This window comes from Leopardus geoffroyi, chromosome A1 (assembly GCF_018350155.1).
Source record: "Leopardus geoffroyi isolate Oge1 chromosome A1, O.geoffroyi_Oge1_pat1.0, whole genome shotgun sequence".
NCBI lineage: Eukaryota > Metazoa > Chordata > Mammalia > Carnivora > Felidae > Leopardus > Leopardus geoffroyi.
This window is the reverse complement of record NC_059326.1, coordinates 114496771-114514122: the sequence shown is the minus strand read 5'-3', so window position 1 is coordinate 114514122 and position 17352 is coordinate 114496771. Positions and strand designations below refer to the sequence as shown.

Here is a 17352-nt window from a genome sequence, read left to right as displayed (position 1 = left end):
CTCACGGACCGTGAGATCGTGACCTGAGCTGAAGTCGGATGCTTAACCGACTGAGCCACCCAGGTGCCCCTATATCCTGCTTTTTTAAAGTTAATATTGAAACTTCTAGTAAACATTATTCTTTGTTGGATGCTTTTACCCTAACAAATGGACCACAATTTACATAGTTCCCTATTTTTGGACACTTAGTGGTCCCAATTTTGCTTTTACAAATAATGTTACTATGTAAGGTCTTGAGCATAAATCTTTGCCTACACTTCAAAATTTTTTCTTTAGGATTGGTACCAAGAATTATAACTACCAGGCTAAAGGATATATTTTTAAGATTTGTGATACGTATTTCCAGATTCCTTTCAAAAAAAGTTATGAATTTACATAATTCATGAATAATCAATAGCTCTTTTGATAAATGTTTATTTTTTTAACTGCCAGTTAGATTGATAAATGTTTTATGTTAAAAACAATTAGTAGTGATTTCATGTGAATATTAGCTATGCACATTTTGCTAGTAAATTATTGTGCCTTTGTCCATTTAGATACTGGAGTCTTAAGTTACCCAGGCATTCACTTGCTTTTAATAGACAGTGGGTTCAAGATATTCCAGGGATTTGGGGTCTAATCTCAATCTTAGGGAAAAATCTTTTTAACACAGCACATCCTAAGTAGATTAAGTTGACTGTGTTTCGGATATTTGATTTCTTGGAGAAGAGGAAGACTTGGAGCCTGGTAAATTACTGGGTAGTCTTCTTTTTTTTAAAGCTTTATTTATTTATTTTTTAATGTTTGCTTGTTTGTTTGTTTTCAGAGAGAGAGCAGGGGAGGGGCAGAGAGATAGGGAGACAGAGAATCCCAAGTAGGTTCTGTGATGCCAGCACAGAGTCTGATGTTGGGCTCAAAGTCATAAACCATGAGATCATGATGTGAGCCAAAATCAAGAGTTAGACACTTAACCAATTGAGCCACCCAGGTGCCCAGGTTGTTTTCACCTTTGACTATTGCAAATAATGCTGCTATGAACATTGATGTAGAAATATCTGTTCAAATCCTTGCTGTCATTTTTTGAGGGTATATACCCAGAAATGGAATTGGTGGATTATAAGATAATTCTATATTCAATTTGGAGGGAAGCTGCCATACTGTTATCCATGGCAGCTACACCATTTTTCATTCTATTTGGTTTTTTGGTGTTGAGCTATATGAGTTTTTATATATATATTCTGGATATTAATACCTCATCAAATGTATGATTTGTCGATATTTTCTCCCATTTGGTGGGTTGTCTTTTTACTTTCTTGGTGGTATTTTTGATGCACAAAAGTTTTTAATTTTGTTAAGTCCAATTTGTCCATTTTTTCTTTTGTTGCCTATGCTTCTGTCATAGTCACAAAATCATTGCCAAATCCAATGTCATGAACATTTCCCACTGTTTTCTTGTAAGAGTTTTATAATTCTAGCTTTCAAATCTTTGCTTCATTTTGAGTTAATTTTTGTATATAGTATAACGTAAGGGTTCTGAATAGTTTTTAATATTGTCATTATAATTGACAGGACAATGGAAAGTTGGTGGAAGGAGAAATGAAATATCTGGGCAGTCCCATTACTATACTTCAAAAATTGGATAAAAATTCAGAACTAGAAGAACACCAGGCAGAGGAGATTTCAAATGAATTGATGGAGTTTTCTCTGGAAGATCAAGAAGAGATCCAGGTAAAATGCTCCCCAGTATCTTTGCATTTTCCATATTCCTTCATTCTTGAATTAACAATGTTGTGTATATACTGGGTTTCAGCCACTTACTAAGTAGTAGGTCTGCAGAAATCAAGAAGACATGATCTCTAAACTCTAAGGGCTACCTGATAGGATATCAGGTAACTATGGGATTCTTATTACTGCTGGGTGAGAAGGTTCCAGTTAGTAGTTTGAGTACCTCACCATCAATGTAAATTGGTGTAAATGATGGCTCTAGGATAATAGTAATGGATGGAACATACCTAGCATGATTTTTCAGGTATTTTACAATATATTCTTTTGTCTTTTATCCTCCTCATGTCTCTGGGAGGCATACCTGAAGCCTGTGGCTTACTGGCCATATACTGAGCCAGTATATTGCTTTCTGCTCCTAAGCAGCTTCCGTACTGTCAGCACAGAGCCTGTTGTAGGGCTCAAACCCAGGAACCATGAGGTCATGACCTGAGCTGAAATCAAGAGTTGGAGGGGCGCCTGGGTGGCTCAGTTGGTTAAGCGGCCGACTTCGGCTCAGGTCATGATCTTGCGGTCCGTGAGTTTGAGCCCCGCGTCGGGCTCTGTGCTGATAGCTCAGAGCCTGGAGCCTGCTTCAGATTCTGTGTCTCCCTCTCTCTGACCCTCCCCTGTTCATGCTCTGTCTCTCCCTGTCTCAAAAATAAATAAACATTAAAAAAAAAAATTAAAAAAAAACAAAGAAATCAAGAGTTGGAAGCTTAACCAACTAAGACACCCAGGTGCTCCATAGCTCTTAAATTTGGGTCTTGGTCCATTTTGATTTAATTTTTGTGTGTAGTGATAGGTAAGGGTCTAATTTCATTCTTTTGCATGTGAATATTCAGTTATCCCAGCACCATTTGTTGAAAAGACTGTCTTTTCCTTGTTGAATGGTCTTGGCTCCCTTGTCAAAAATCATTCGACCATATGCATGATGATTTATTTCTGGACTCTATTCCATTCCATTGGTCCATATGTGTATCTTTATAGCAGTACCATAGTTTTGATTACTGTAGCTTTGTAGTAAATCATTTTAAATATTTTTTATTCCACAAATTATACCTGAATATATTCTTCTTAAAAAAAAAAAAAAACAACAACAACCTGTAATAGCTGAGGCTAACCCTATCTGATCACTATTGAAGAGCAACTTTGAGATTATCTGAGATTATCTGGGATTATAGGGAAAAGTCAAGAGTGTGGGAGTTAGTGGAACATATTGGTCTAGAAAGTAACAGACTTTGGATCCAGACTTTCTGGTTCCATAGCTTGATTCTTTAAGAATATGGGTACAGTTATATGATTTCCCTATGCTTTAGTTTCTTCATCTATAAAAAAGAAAAAGTTTGGGTAACTATTTCATCGGGTTGTTGTGATGATTAAATGAGTTAATTGTACATAAAGCAGTTAGAACAATACTTGCGCAATTACTAATGTTTAATTATTGTAGTGTAGTATGAGTGCTTAATTACTATAGTGTAAGGGCCAAAATATGTGGAATTATAAAGATTGATGGAGAAGGGATGCTCAATAGCCTTGATGTCCTAAGCGAAGTGAAAGTTGCAGTAATCTCATGACTCAGTGGTGAGTGTTACGTGACAGTCATGAAGAATTTAGAGAAGGTTATAATCAACTTTCGGAAACCACAGAAGGGAATTATTAAAAGGCTAATAAAATGATATTTGTGCTGTTTTATATGATAGACCTACATGGCATAGGGTGCTGTTGCCTAGAAGCAAGATTGGGGACTTTGGAACTCCAGAGATGATTAAGAGAGGGCTGTAGGTTGCTAATGGCAGATGAAAAAGGGGTTGAGTTAGTCTAGGTGATGGTGAAGGTAGCAGAGAAGTAGAAGATGATGAATCAAAACCTGGATAAGGAGCCAAATGTCTCACTGAGTAGACTCAGTAAAGTAAAGACAGTAATGTGGTTGAAAGTTGCTGAGGAGCAAGAAGTGCCTGGTTTAGAAAGCTTTGAGAACTAGGGGAAAGTTTAGTCAGTTTGAGAGCATGCCAAGTTTGAATTCTTGATAGTAGAGTAATAGAGGATAGTTGCAGATCTTTTTCTTTTTGCTTTGTCTTTTTTTTTTTTTTTTTTTTTGGTCCCTCTTTGTCAAGAGGCTAATGTGGAGTGCAGGAGAAGCTTGGTGCAACTATTGAGGAGTTGTGAAGTCACTGTCCAAAGGGTTTTCAGTTTTCAGAACACTGTGAGTTTGAGGAGAGAAGAAATAGGGATTTTAGTGTTGTTGGTGTAACAGAGACTAGACTGGAAAAGAAAAATGAGAGCCAGGTAATAATAGTAGGTCCCATTTATTGACTACTTAGAGTGTACTGGGCACTGTGTGCTGAACAGTTTATATCCGTCATTGCATTTAATTTTCATGTCAGTCCTGAAATATGAGTGTGATGCCCCTTTATTTTCTTTCTTCTCTCCCTTTTGTTCTTTCTTTAGTCTTATCTTAGGAGGAGAACATCTGGCCATGGGATAAAGGCTCTTACCCAAGGTCACAAAATTAGCCATTGGCAGTGTCAGGATTTAAGGTGAAATCTGCCTGACTCCTGAGCTGGTGTTTCTAGCAGTATTTGGTGTCTTTTATGAAGATACCTGGAAGGTGAAAGTTGTCCCAGGAACATGTAGTAATGACATTTGCTTTTTGAGTAGGGTCGGTAAGGTTGAATAGTCACAGTTTGAATGAATTGAAGTGTTCAGGAGGATGGTGAATCAATTATCTAGAACACTGCTGTTCTGTAAAACTTCCTGAGATGATGGAAATGCTTTATATCTGTCCAATACAGTAGCCCTATGTGCATTTTGAGCACTTAAAATGTGGCTAGTGCAACTGAGACACTGAATTTTTAATTTTGTTGAGTTTTTAAAAAAAATTTTTTTAAATGTTTATTTTTGAGAGAGACAGAGACAGAATGTGAGTAGGGTAGGGGCAGAGAGAGAGGAAGACACAGAATCCGAAGCAGGCTGTAGGCTCCGAGCTGTCATCACAGAGCCCCATGCAGGACCTGAACTCACGAACTGCGAGATCATGACCTGAGCTGAAGTCAGACACTTAACCGACCAAGCCACCCAGGTGCCCCATAATTTTGTTGAGTTTTAATTAATGCAGACAACCATGTGTGGCTAGTGTTACTATAATGGGTAGTGCAGATCTAGAATCTTCTAACATATGGTCCCTGGAGCAGTAACATCAGTGTCAGGTAGGAATTTCTTAGCAGTGCAAATTTTGGGGCCCTATCCCAGAAACTTTGAATCAAAAAACTGTAAGGGTGGGGCCCAGCAGCCTGTTTTAACAAAGCTTCCAAGCGAATGTCATTGGTTTGTAGGAAAAAGTCAGAACCAAGATATGATCTGAAGGAGACAGGGGGGGTATTGAGAGAATTGATGTTGACCTTCCTGAAACAAACATTATTGAGGGCTAACTGGTAATGGAGGGTAGATCTGTGGAAAAACAGCAAGTTTAGGCATAGTTAGCATGGGGAAAGTTTCCTAGGCCTTCTGGAGAAAAACAAAGAGCAATATAGAGTGAACATTTAGTGGTGCTCTTAGAAATATATATTAGTCTTCATGTTTGCAAAATGTAGTTAAAATAGTCAAATCTCAACTAGTATTAACTTAGGGAATTAAATTTAATGTTGATTAAAGAGAAAATTTTTTGTTTTCAATTTTATTGTTGAAAATTTATCTAATGTGTTTAATCTGCTTTTATGAAATAAGTACAATGAACATAACGGAAATTTTTCTTGTCTTTGAAACATCATTGTGAATTGTATAATATAGACAGTATGGAAGAATGGATTTAAAATAGACGGACCCTAGGAAATACTCTGGAGAGTATGTTTATTTACATGGAAGAGTAGCATATGGCTGTGAGATATTTATTTTGTCTTTAAAAAATAATAATTCTCTTTAAGTGCTCATTTTAATGTATTGTGACTCATATAACATCATTTTCAGTTGAGGGCACACTATATAAGAATATGCATAGCAGTAGGTTTTAGAATAGAAAAGGCATAGGGATTTTTGTTTGGGGTTTACATTCTTGATGCTAAATGGAAATAGATACCTGATAGAATAAGGAGATTTGTGTAACCTCAGTGATTTTTGATTCATTCATTTAAAAAATATTTATTGAGTACCTATTAAGTGTCAGATACCATGTTAGTCACTGGTGATACAATAATAAACAATACATACTAGGTTTATGGTCTCTTGGAGTTCGTATTCTTGTCAAAGGGATATCAACAACAAACACACGTTTGTCAGGGTAATGCATGTTCTAGTTAGAATTCTTGGTTGCAATTAAAAGAAACTGATTACTACTTACCTTAGGCAGAAAAGGGATTTTTCTGGAGGGTATTGAGGAGCTCAGAATTGCTAGGAAGGCTGGAAAACAAGGTAAGGCCTGGCCACAGTGCTGCTATGGGGTCATTGTTCTCAGGACGTTACCACCAGCTGCCTGGACACTTAATGTCACCATTACTGAACCCCCTGCCCCATGATGTAATCCCACCTGATGCTAGACTCTTGCTCAGGGACATTTGCTGCCACCCACTATATTCTCAACTGTGATGCTGCAACCATAAAAAAAAGTCTCAGCCAACCCTTTGCTTTTTTTGTGTTATTCCTCAAGTTTCAAAATGCAGTCAGGAAAATCCGATTGACTATAAAAGAATGGAAAAAGGAATACCTGTCCCCCTTCGGCCTTCTTATCAGGATGCAGGGCTGCCTCCCATCTAATTTGAGATTTTACCAAACCTCCAATTTTAGCCAAATTGCAAATGACTGCCATAACAGACAAAATGATTTAATTATTGCAATTGTTCAAGTGTAAAGAAGGTAACGAAATGGGGACTGAAATAAACACTAATTGAAGGGAACCTTTTAATGGGAATAAATAGGAAAGGCCTCCTTGAGTAGGAGATGTTTAGTCGAGAACATATTGATAAACTGTCCCAGTTTGCCTGCCATTGAGGAGGCTCCTACAACCTGGACCTTTCAGTGCCAGAAGTGGGAAAATCATAGACAGATTTGAATGAGTTGGTCACTCTAGTTGTGCAGGAACCATACATGACCTGATTAGAGACAGGAGGATTCCATGAGGAGCATATTGTAGGTGCAAAGTTCCCAAGGTTGAATAGATCTTGGTGTGTGCAAGGAATTGAGAAGCCAGTGTGAAAGAGGGTGACATTTGCCTGAAGTGGGACAGCAGGTAAACAAGAGACAGACGATACAGGGCCTTAGGGCTATGGTAAGTGTGTGGATTTTATTCTTAGTGCATTGGCAAGCTATTGGGGGATATTAAGCAGAGGAATAATATGATGTGGTTTATTTTATGAAGACTGCCCTGTTGCTCGATGAAGAATGGATTAGAGAGGATTAAGAGCTGGAAGGAGATGGGAAAAGAAATGAAAGCAGGTACAAGTAGGACAGGAAGCTATTTCAGTAGCTTCAGGGAAAGTTGGTGGTAGCCTGGACTACGGTGGTGGCTACAGAGACAAATGGATAAATTCAAAAGCTATTTTGGATACAGAGTAGACAGGACTTGGTGGGTTGCATATAGGCTGTGAAGGAAGGATAGGATCAAGGATGATTTAGACATGTTAAATTTGAAGTGTTTTGGGGGCTCGTGGGCGGCTCAGTCACTTAAGCATCTGACTTCGGCTCAGGTCATGATCTCACGGTTGGTGATTTCGAGCCCTGTGTTGGGGTCTTTACTGTCAGCACAGAGCCCACTTCAGATCCTCTCTCCCCTTCCCTCCCTTTGCATGCCCCCCCACGACACCCGTGTGCTGTCTCACACATTCTCTCTCAAAAATAAACATTAAAAAAACAAGTTTGAAGTGTTTCCGTTTCAAAGGGAAAACAGAAGCAATCATACCCATATAATTTACCATCCCTCTTGTCATCCTGCATGAAGTGTCCCTCCCCCTATCTGAAGCTACCTCCCCCTCTGCACTTCCACCTGTTGATTGATTGATTCATTCATTTGGTAACACTGGGGATACAATAGTGAACACAACAACTCAGCAAAGTCTGTGCTCTCATGGAGTTTACATTCTAGTCAGGAGGAAACAGATAAATAAACAAATACATTTATAATATGACAGATGGTTAAAGACTGTGGTAAAAATGCAGGGTAAAGAGAATAGGGAGTACCTGGATTGGGCTAGAGTAGAGTGGGAGTTGATATATTTGATAGGTTTCATAGATTAGAAAAGACCTCTCTGAGAGCGATGTTTTAGCAGACATCTGAAGCAGGTGAGGGTACCAAACAAACAGGTATCAGGAGGGATGAGTTTTTCTAGGCAGAAGGAAAAGCAAGTGCAATGCTTTTGAAGTGGGAATGTGCTTGGCATCTCTGTGGAACACCAAGAAGCCAGTATGGCTGGAGCAAAGTTAGCAGGTGTGCAGTGGGACAGAGTGTAGGTAGTAAGAAGGACAGGTCACATAGGGCCTTGTAGGCCATTGTAAAGATTTTGCAAAAACCTGAGTCACATGGAAGCATCTCCTCTTGACTGTTTCTGCAGTAATCTGCTCTTTTTCCTTCCTGTATTATCATTTCTCCCTTGCTCCTAGATGAAGACTTCACAATTTTTTTGGTATCAGGATTCCTTTTTAATCTTAGAAATTGTTGAGAACACTTTGCCTTGTACCTGGTCTTACGGGAAAAGCATCCAGTTTTTCTCTGTTGAGTATTGTTAGTTATGGGTTTCTTAAGATGCCCTTTATTAGGCTGAGGAAGTTCCTTTCTTTCTTAGTTTGCTGAGAGATTTGAGCAGGAAGAGAAAATATTCTGTCAAATGTTTTTTCTGCATCTATTGAGATGATCTTAGGAGTTTTTTTTAACTTATTAATATGGTTAATTACATTGATCTTAGAATGTTAAACAACCTCTCATGCAGGTGATATCCTTACTTAGTCATGATGTATTATCCTTTTTACATGTTGTTGGATTTGATTTACTGAAATTTTACCGAGAATTTTTGAGTCCATGCTCATGACAGATTCTGATCTTTACTGTTTTGTTTTCCCTGTAATGTCTGTAATATTGGTATCAGTGTAATGTCATCATTTGGAAAGAATTCACTCTTTTTCAGTTTTCTGGAAGAGTGTGTGTAGAATTGGAGTTTTTTGATTTTTGTTTTTTTAATGTTAAGCCAAATTCACCAGTGAAGCCATCGGGACCTGGGCTTTTCTTTGTGGGAAGTTTTAAAATTACTAATTCAGGGGCGCCTGGGTGGCGCAGTCGGTTAAGCGTCCGACTTCAGCCAGGTCACGATCTCGCGGTCCGTGAGTTCAAGCCCCACGTCAGGCTCTGGGCTGATGGCTCAGAGCCTGGAGCCTGTTTCCAATTCTGTGTCTCCCTCTCTCTCTGCCCCTCCCCCGTTCATGCTCTGTCTCTCTCTGTCCCAAAAAAAATAAATAAACGTTGAAAAAAAAAATTAAAAAAAAAAATTACTAATTCAATTTTTACTTTTCGGAGGTCTAGTCAGATTTTCTATTCCTTCTTGAGTTAGTTTCAGTAGTTTTTGTCTTTTTAGGAATTTGCCCATTTAATCTAAGTTTTCTCATTCATTGGTATGTAGTTGTTCATAGTATCCCTGTATAATCTTTTTTACTATAATTGCTAGTACTGTCCATTCTTTCATTCCTAATTTTAGTAATTTGAGTCTTTTCTCTTTTTTTTTCTTGGTCAATCTAGGTAAAAGTTTATCAATTTTGTTGATCTTTTCAAAAAATCAACTTTCGGTTCTGTTGTTTTCTCTTTTCTGTTCTTTACTTCATTAAGTTTTTGTTCTAATCTTTATTTCCTTGCTTCTTCTTGGTTTGGATTTAGTTTCCTTTTTGATGGAAGGTTAGGTCATTGTCTTGAGATCATTCCTTTTTTTCTGTTACAGGCCTTTATAACTGTAAAGTTTCACCTAAGCACTACTTTAGCTGTATCCTTAGCTAAATTTTGGTATGTTGTGTCTTCATTTTTATTCATCCAAAAGTATTTTCTAATTTCTCTTGAGATCTTCTTTGACCCAATGTTTATTTGGAGTGTGTTGTTTAATTTCCACCTAATTTGTGAATTTCCCAGATTTTTTTTTGTGTTACTCATTTCTGGTTAATCCATTGTGGTCAGAAAACATACTTTGTATGATTTCAGTCTTTTAATATGAAAGTGCATGATCTGTCCTGGAGAATATTTCATGTGTATTTGAGAAGAATGCATGTTCAGTTGTTGGGTACAGTGTTCTGTAATGTCTGTTAGGTTTAGTTGGTTCATAGTATTGCTTCAATTAGTTTTTGAACTTTCTAAAAATGGTACCATACTAAATGTGGCCATTACTGGCCTTGCTATTCTTACAGGGCCTTTGCATTGTTGTTTCAACCTGGAACATTCTTCCTATAGGTAACACAGGATTTTTTTCCCTCAATTCAGTCTCATTTCCCTACATGTGTTAACCATCAGAAAAGCCTTTCCTGACAAGCTTTCCAACCCAAATATATTCCCTATCTTTTTATTCTTATTTTTTACTTATAGAATTTAAAAGCACATATTTCTTTGTCTCTTCTACTCCCTTATTCACTGCTATGACATGTAGTAGGTACTCAGAAACTGCCAAGGAAGTATGTGGATATGGAAATCTGGAAGTAAGAGCAGAAGTCTTGATTTGAAATAGATATTTGAGAGTCATCAGTATAAACAGAAAATTTGAATTCACAGATAGAAAAAAAAAAAAAATTACATAAGGCCAAAGTGAGGAGATATAAAAGGGCCAGGACCTAACCCTCGTCCAACATCTGTTAGAGGTTTGGTAGTGAAGAGGCCCAACAAAGAGGACTGAGAAGGAGCAACAGAGAGGTAGAAGCATCGTGGTTCTATAGTTTAGGGATTGCCTGTACCAGCCCTAATCTAAACTAGAAGGTGTCTTGAAGCCGAGGAAGAAGGCAGTAGCTAACTCCATGGAAGCTACTATGAAGTTCAGAAAGATATATGTCTAAAGATACAGTGATATGAAGATTGCTGATAACTTTGACAAGACCAGAAGCCAAGTCTATTTGTATAGAAGAGTGTGCAGGCCATGAGGAAATGGTGATGCCTTCTCAGTTTACAAAATAATAATTATTCAATTAGATCTTTTTATAAAATCTGCAGGAAGACTTGAGCTTAGCAAGTTTCCTTTTCTTCTTACTGGCCTTTTCAATGCTTAAAACTCCCAAATATTGAAAGTATTTATTGATTCCTTAAAGAAGGAAAATCACTAATTGGCAGATATTGAGTGCCATCTAAGCCAGCTGGTCCTTGTTTCTCCCCACTGCTGCTTCTGAGAACTGGGAAATTTTGACTAGCAAGACAAAGCTAAAGTATCATCATGTCTTCATGACCAAGCATGTATGCTCTTTGCAGTAAATTGCCTTTTGTTTTAATATAAATGTGTTGAAAAGAATCTGTTAGAAAAGTAGTGGCTATTTCTGTTTGTTAAAGTAGTTTTCTGCTGTCATTTATTTCTGGGTTCTTGCCTTTGGATTATACAAAACACAAAAAGATATTTATCACCTTCATTATCACCATAATACCTACTAGAAACCTAAAGCATCAATGCAAGAGAATAGAGATTCAAGAAATAGACCCATGCATATATGGCCAGTTGATAATTAGACCAAGACACAAAAGCAATTAAATGGAGAAAACATGGTCTTTTCAACAAATTGTGCTGGAGCAATTGAAAATCTATATGAAAAACAAAAACCTCAATCCATACCTCATGCCGTATATAGAAATTAGCACAAAACGGATCGTAGACCTAAATGTAAAATCTGAAACTATAAAACATCTGAAGAAAAAAACATGGGAGAAAATTTCTGTGGCCATGGGTTAGGTAAAGGTTTCTTAGATATAATATTAAAAAATGGATACATTTCCCTTAGTAGCTCATTCATTCCAAACTCTTTAAAATGAGCCGTTAGCCTAATAATTTGGTATGTTCTAGGAAGGCTCTTATGGTTAAAAGAAACAAAGACTGCACTAAGGCCGTCAAATTTGAAATTCCTATCTGGCTTTCTCCTGCCTTCTTCTCAGGGCAAAATTGAAATTATATGAAGAATAGTGGGTCAAGAAGTCTGGGTAGCCTGTTCCTCATTCCTTTACTACATCTCTCTGCCACTATACCTTCGGTTCATCCATGCATTCATCACTGGCCTCATGGCCTGACTGTATCTCTTGACTTCTTCCTTTTAAGCTTTGGCTTCTGTTGCTGCCTAATTATTTTGCTATTTTCTAAGTTAGACTCCCAGGAGAGAGAACCTAATTGGCCCAGATTATTTTTACATATTCTAGGCTACTAAATGGGTGTGTTGAACCAGCAATATGGGCCTGTCAGTGGCTCTGGACAGGGTTGTGGGGATGTAGGGAGTTGACTGGCATGGATCCAAGGGAAGAGGTCTGTGTAAAATATTGGTAAATAAAATGTGAACTGTACCTTCAGCTGGTACCATGAACAATGGAGTTTTCCTTAGATGGGACCATCGATGTGACAAACACTGTAATAGATATAGTTACTATAAAGTAAAATTTTGATGTTCTTTTTTTATTCTCCCAGAAATCATTGACCATCAACTTGTCTTCTAGTTATAGCTCTCTTATTATCTAGCTCACTTCTCAATCAATCCATAGCAGTTAGTGAGGTGAGTGTATAAAGTAGAAACTTTTGGCTTTTATCTAGGCAAGAGATAGAAGGTATATGGGAACAGAGGATAAGAATCTTGGATTAGTTGAGGGGTACCTGGCTGACTCAGTCATTAGAACATGGGACTCTTGATCTCTGTGTTGTGAGTTCGAGCCTCATGTTGGGTGTCGAGATTATTTAAAAACATTTCTTTTAAAGAATCTTAGATAAGTTGAAAGTTGTTATCAGAGGTCATTTAATATATCCCTCTGCCTGTGGTTATAATACCCAAATCATGGCTTTCAAGGAGACAGTAGTCCATCATGTTACACTTTAGTCTGGGCCAGTAACTCCAAGGCTAGTTCTTCATGGTATTTAATCCATTTTTCCCCTGATAGTCTTCATAATATCAATCCTATAATAGTAATCTTGATATTAGATTCTAGTGTTCCCGTTTCCCTTGCAGGATGCTTAGTTTGCTATTTTTCTTTCCCACTAACAACCTCCTTTATAAGAAAGCTGAGTGTTATTTTTTCTCTGTCCCTCTAAGAAACTACTACCCAAAAAAGTGACACATACTCTTGCTGCCTAGTATTTTTTTTTTTACCCAGACTGACCTTTTTGGTTTGTCATCCTCTATTTTGTTTGGGTCCTTAAATATTGATTGTCAGAGTCTTAAGATCCTATAGAGAAATTGTGGGATTAGGTTCATTTGTTTGTTTTTTCCCTTGACTGGAGGAATTGAGTTTGCACTTGCTTTCTCTTACAAGAATTGGTGTGTATAAGATGGTCACGTGGTGAATTTGGTTTGGCTTAGAGTTAATATATCTGGGGGAGATGAAACATCATGCAGTCTGAGGAGAAAGATGTTAATAGGAGGGGAAGAGTGGTTGCTTACCTAAGGTTTTGCCTATCAAACTTTAGGGTTGCTAGAAATCACCTGGGCAACTTGCTAAAGTGCAGATTTTAATTCAGTCTGGGGTCCAATATCTAGGATTCTTCATTTCTAACAAGCTCCCCTGAGTATTCATGCTGCTGGCCTGCAGACACACTTAGAGGAGTAAGAACATGGTGGGGGGTGGGGGGTGATATTCCCATACAGGCATCTCTGAATAGAAGCTCCTTGTATCGCTCGCCTTCACTGCCAGAGACTCTGAACAGGCCAAGACTGAATCAGGTGGTAAAATTCAAGGACAATCCCATAGCGGATAAAGTAAAACAGGAGTATTGTTCTCACAACAAAGAATTCAGGAAGGTAAGAACTTTTCAAGATGAGAATCTGTTTAATGCTCTTTCTTGTCTTTTCTGCTTTTTTGGTATGAGGATTGCTTTAGTATATCTTCTTTTTAATTACTTTTGCTTTTTATCTCTTCTGTCTTTTCTACATCTGCATCCATGTATAAAATATTTAACAGTAAATATTTTTTATATTATACTTTTGGAATTGATGTTGGCATACTGTCTTCCCAACTTTCTTTTTTAAGATCTGAGAGGATACAAGGGAACCTTGAATGGTAAGGATATTTACTGCTGTTTTAACTGCATTCTGACAGAAATAGCATCATGGAACACACTGTTTGGTGGCAAGCAACTTTTGAAAAGCTTAGCCCCCATTTCCTACCTCTCCTTTATAAAAAAATCTAAATACGGGGCGCCTGGGTGGCGCAATCGGTTAAGCATCCAACTTCAGCCAGGTCACGATCTCGCGGTCCGGGAGTTCGAGCCCCGCGTCGGGCTCTGGGCTGATGGCTCAGAGCCTGGAGCCTGTTTCCGGTTCTGTGTCTCCCTCTCTCTCTGCCCCTCCCCCGTTCATGCTCTGTCTCTCTCTGTCCCAAAAATAAATAAACGTTGAAAAAAAAAATTAAAAAAAAAATCTAAATACATTTGGCTGTTTTATAGTACATAAGTTTCACATAAACAAAAGAAGCTGTTGTGAGGGGCGCCTGGGTGTCTCAGTCAGCTGAGCATCCAACTTCGTCTTGGGTGATGATCTCGCGGTTCCTGAGTTCAAGCCCTGCGTCAGGCTCTGCGCTGACAGCTCAGAGCCTGGAGCCTGCTTCAGATTTTCTGTCTCCCTCTCTCTCTCTCTATCGCTCCTTGACTCGTACTCTGTCGCTCTCTGTCTCTCAAAAATGAAAAAACATTAAAAAAAAAAAGAAAAAAGAAGCTGTTGTGAAATGTCCATAATCCCATAGGCCAGAGATAATTATTGTTAGCTGGTGTATGTTCTTCCAGATTCTTTTTTTGATGCAGTTTTTTGTTTTCTTTTATTAAAGTGGTATTACAAAAGTACATGTTTTCTCATTTTTTTAAGGATATCATGAACTTATTTTCATGTCAATGAAATTAATCTACAACATACTTTTTTTTTAATGTTTATTTATTTTTGAGAAAGAGAGAGACAGAGCATGAGCAGGAGAGGAGCAGAGAGAGAGAGAGAAAGAGATGGAATCCAAAGCAGGCTCCAGTCTCTGAGCCGTCAGCACAGAGCCCAATGTTTGGGGCCTGAACCCACAAACCATGAGATCATGACCCTAGCCAAAGTCAGACACTTAACTCCCTGAGCCACCCAGGTGCCCCTATAACATACTTGTTATTGCATAATAGTAATATATAATGTGTAGAATATGATTTGTTTAAACAAGACCCTGTTATTTATTAATAATCTTTCTCTATTATAAACTTGCTGGGATATATATTTTTACAGACAAATCTTTGTGCGTATTTTTATTTCCCTACGAAAACAAACAATTATTAGATCAAAAGGTGTGCATATTTTTAATAAGTCTCCACTCCTTCTCTCCCCTGGTTTTTAAACTTTTAACATGAGGAATTGGGGTGGGGGAAATCTTGTCATCTTCAGGGCTTAGGTCTAAAGAAGGCAGTCTCTCTCTGTGACATTAATATCACTCAGATGCTGGAGGAAGAGTCTAACCAGGGGTCTCTGATTGGTGATTTCTCCAAGGTGAGTTTGGTTATACTCATCCTATATTTCACTGAGTCATTTTGGATTTGAGTCTTCTTTTTTTTGTTGTTGTTGCTTGTAGAGGACACTAGGTATGATCATGTATCCTCACCAACTACTATTTGATAAACTGAAGGTGCTATCATGGTAGATCTAGAGCCTAAGCCTTTCCAGTGAAAAAGTACTTTTTATTAATTCTGGGAAAATCCAAAGCAGTGGGGAAGTGTGAGGCTTTTTACTTTTTTCTTTTTAAAAATATCTTTTAGGGTGCCTGAGTGGCTCAGTCAGTTGAGCGTCTGACTTTGGCTCGGGTCTGATCTCACCGTTTTTGAGTTCGAGCCCCACATCACACACTGTGCTGACAGCTTAGAGCCTGGAGCCTGCTTCAGATTCTCTGTCTCCTTCTCCCTCTGACGCTCTCACACTCTGTGTGACCTTCTCACACTCTGTGTGACCCTCTCACACTCTGTGTGTCTCTCTCACAAAAATAAAATAAAACATTAAAAAAAATCTTTTAAAATTATATAAATAATACTTGGTCATTACAGGAAAAGTAGAAAATGCAATATACCTCAAATCTTATGAACATCTTGGTATATATTCCTCCAGACTTTTTTCTATGTATTTTCACACACACATGCATATTTTACATACACAAATACATATTTTTGGGTTTTTTTGTTTTTTCACAAAAAATGATTTATACTGTTTTGTGATCTACTGGGGTTTTTTTTCTTCCTCATTTAATGTATCAAGAACATCTTTTCATGTCAATAAACAGTTCTGCTTCATCATTTCATAATTTTGAAAACTTTCTTTCTTTCTTTCTTTCTTTCTTTCGAGAGAGGGTGAAAGCGGGGAAGGGGCAGAAGGAGAGGGAAAGAGAGAATCCCGAGCAGGCTCTGCACTGTCAGCGCAGAGCCCAACATGGGGCTTAAACCCATGAACCAGGAGATTATGACCTGAGCCAAAATCAAGAGTCAGGTGCTTAACTGACATTCAGGCACCCCAACATCATTTCATAATTTTTAATAGTACAGTATTTCTTTTTTCTTTCTTTCTTTCTTTTTTTCTTTCTTTCTTTCTTTCTTCCTTCCTTTCTTTCTTTCTTTCTTTTTCTTTTTGGCTTCCCATAATTTTTTTAAAAGATTTTTATTTTTTTTACTTTTTTATTTGTAAGTAATCTCCACACCCACTGTGGGGCTTGAACTCACAACTCTGAGATCAAGAGTCACGCGCTCTACCAGCTGAGCCAGCCAGGCATTCCTGCCCATGATTTCTTGATAAAGCTGTTCTTGTAGCATATTTACTTTTACAAGTTTTCCTTTTGAACTGTACCAAGGTGGACATATTTATAGCTAAATCTAAAATTTTGTACACATCCTTGATTAGTTCCTTAGAATCACTTCTTAGAAATGGATTGCTACATATACAAGTTATAGAGACTCTTGATTGTTTTGAAGGCATCTGGGGTTTTAAGGTCAGTTGGAAAGGAGGACAATTTGTGGTCTTTGATCTCAAATTGGGGTATAGAAAATTTGTTGTTATTTCAGCTCTTGGGTATTTCTAGGTGTGTGTGCTGCCAACCGTGTCAGGGAGACACCAAGATCTGAAGTACATCAACCCAGAAACAGTAAGCAGATTTCTGGAGATGGTAACTGGTTACATAAGCTACCATCTGGTCTGTTCTGTCCCTAAAATCCCACTTCCATTATATTTCTTTCATTGTGTTCACTCACATAGGCACCTCATTCAACTGAAGCTGGGTTAAAGGAGTCCCGTTTATCCCATTCTGTTGCCTTTATTTTTAATTAAACCAGTGATATAAAATTGTTATGAAAGAGAGAAAACAATAAAGGAAGGGAGGGCAGGAAAAAAGTCAAAATCACTCAGTTGAGGCAAATTTATATCCTGGTTTAGAGGTTACAATCCCATTGACACCTTTCAGCGTGGGGTAATTATTTATAGTTTTCTCTTTCA

General features: G+C 37.9%; 1 protein-coding gene across 9 annotated transcripts in view; it reads left to right on the top strand.

Annotated features, from left to right (window-relative positions):
* The window catches only part of CDC25C (cell division cycle 25C), a 29950-nt gene that overhangs the window by 9373 nt on the left and 3225 nt on the right, over nt 1-17352 (top strand). For 5 of the 9 annotated variants that reach the window (XM_045490408.1, XM_045490418.1, XM_045490391.1 and 2 more), the window contains 4 exons: nt 1549-1707; nt 13510-13662; nt 15271-15372; nt 16943-17005. In XM_045490408.1, the coding sequence (XP_045346364.1) occupies nt 1549-1707; nt 13510-13662; nt 15271-15372; nt 16943-17005 (477 nt within the window). The remainder of the gene's footprint in view (nt 1-1548; nt 1708-13509; nt 13663-15270; nt 15373-16942; nt 17006-17352) is intronic. The other 4 variants (XM_045490432.1, XM_045490400.1, XM_045490457.1 and 1 more) reach the window with 2 other exon arrangements.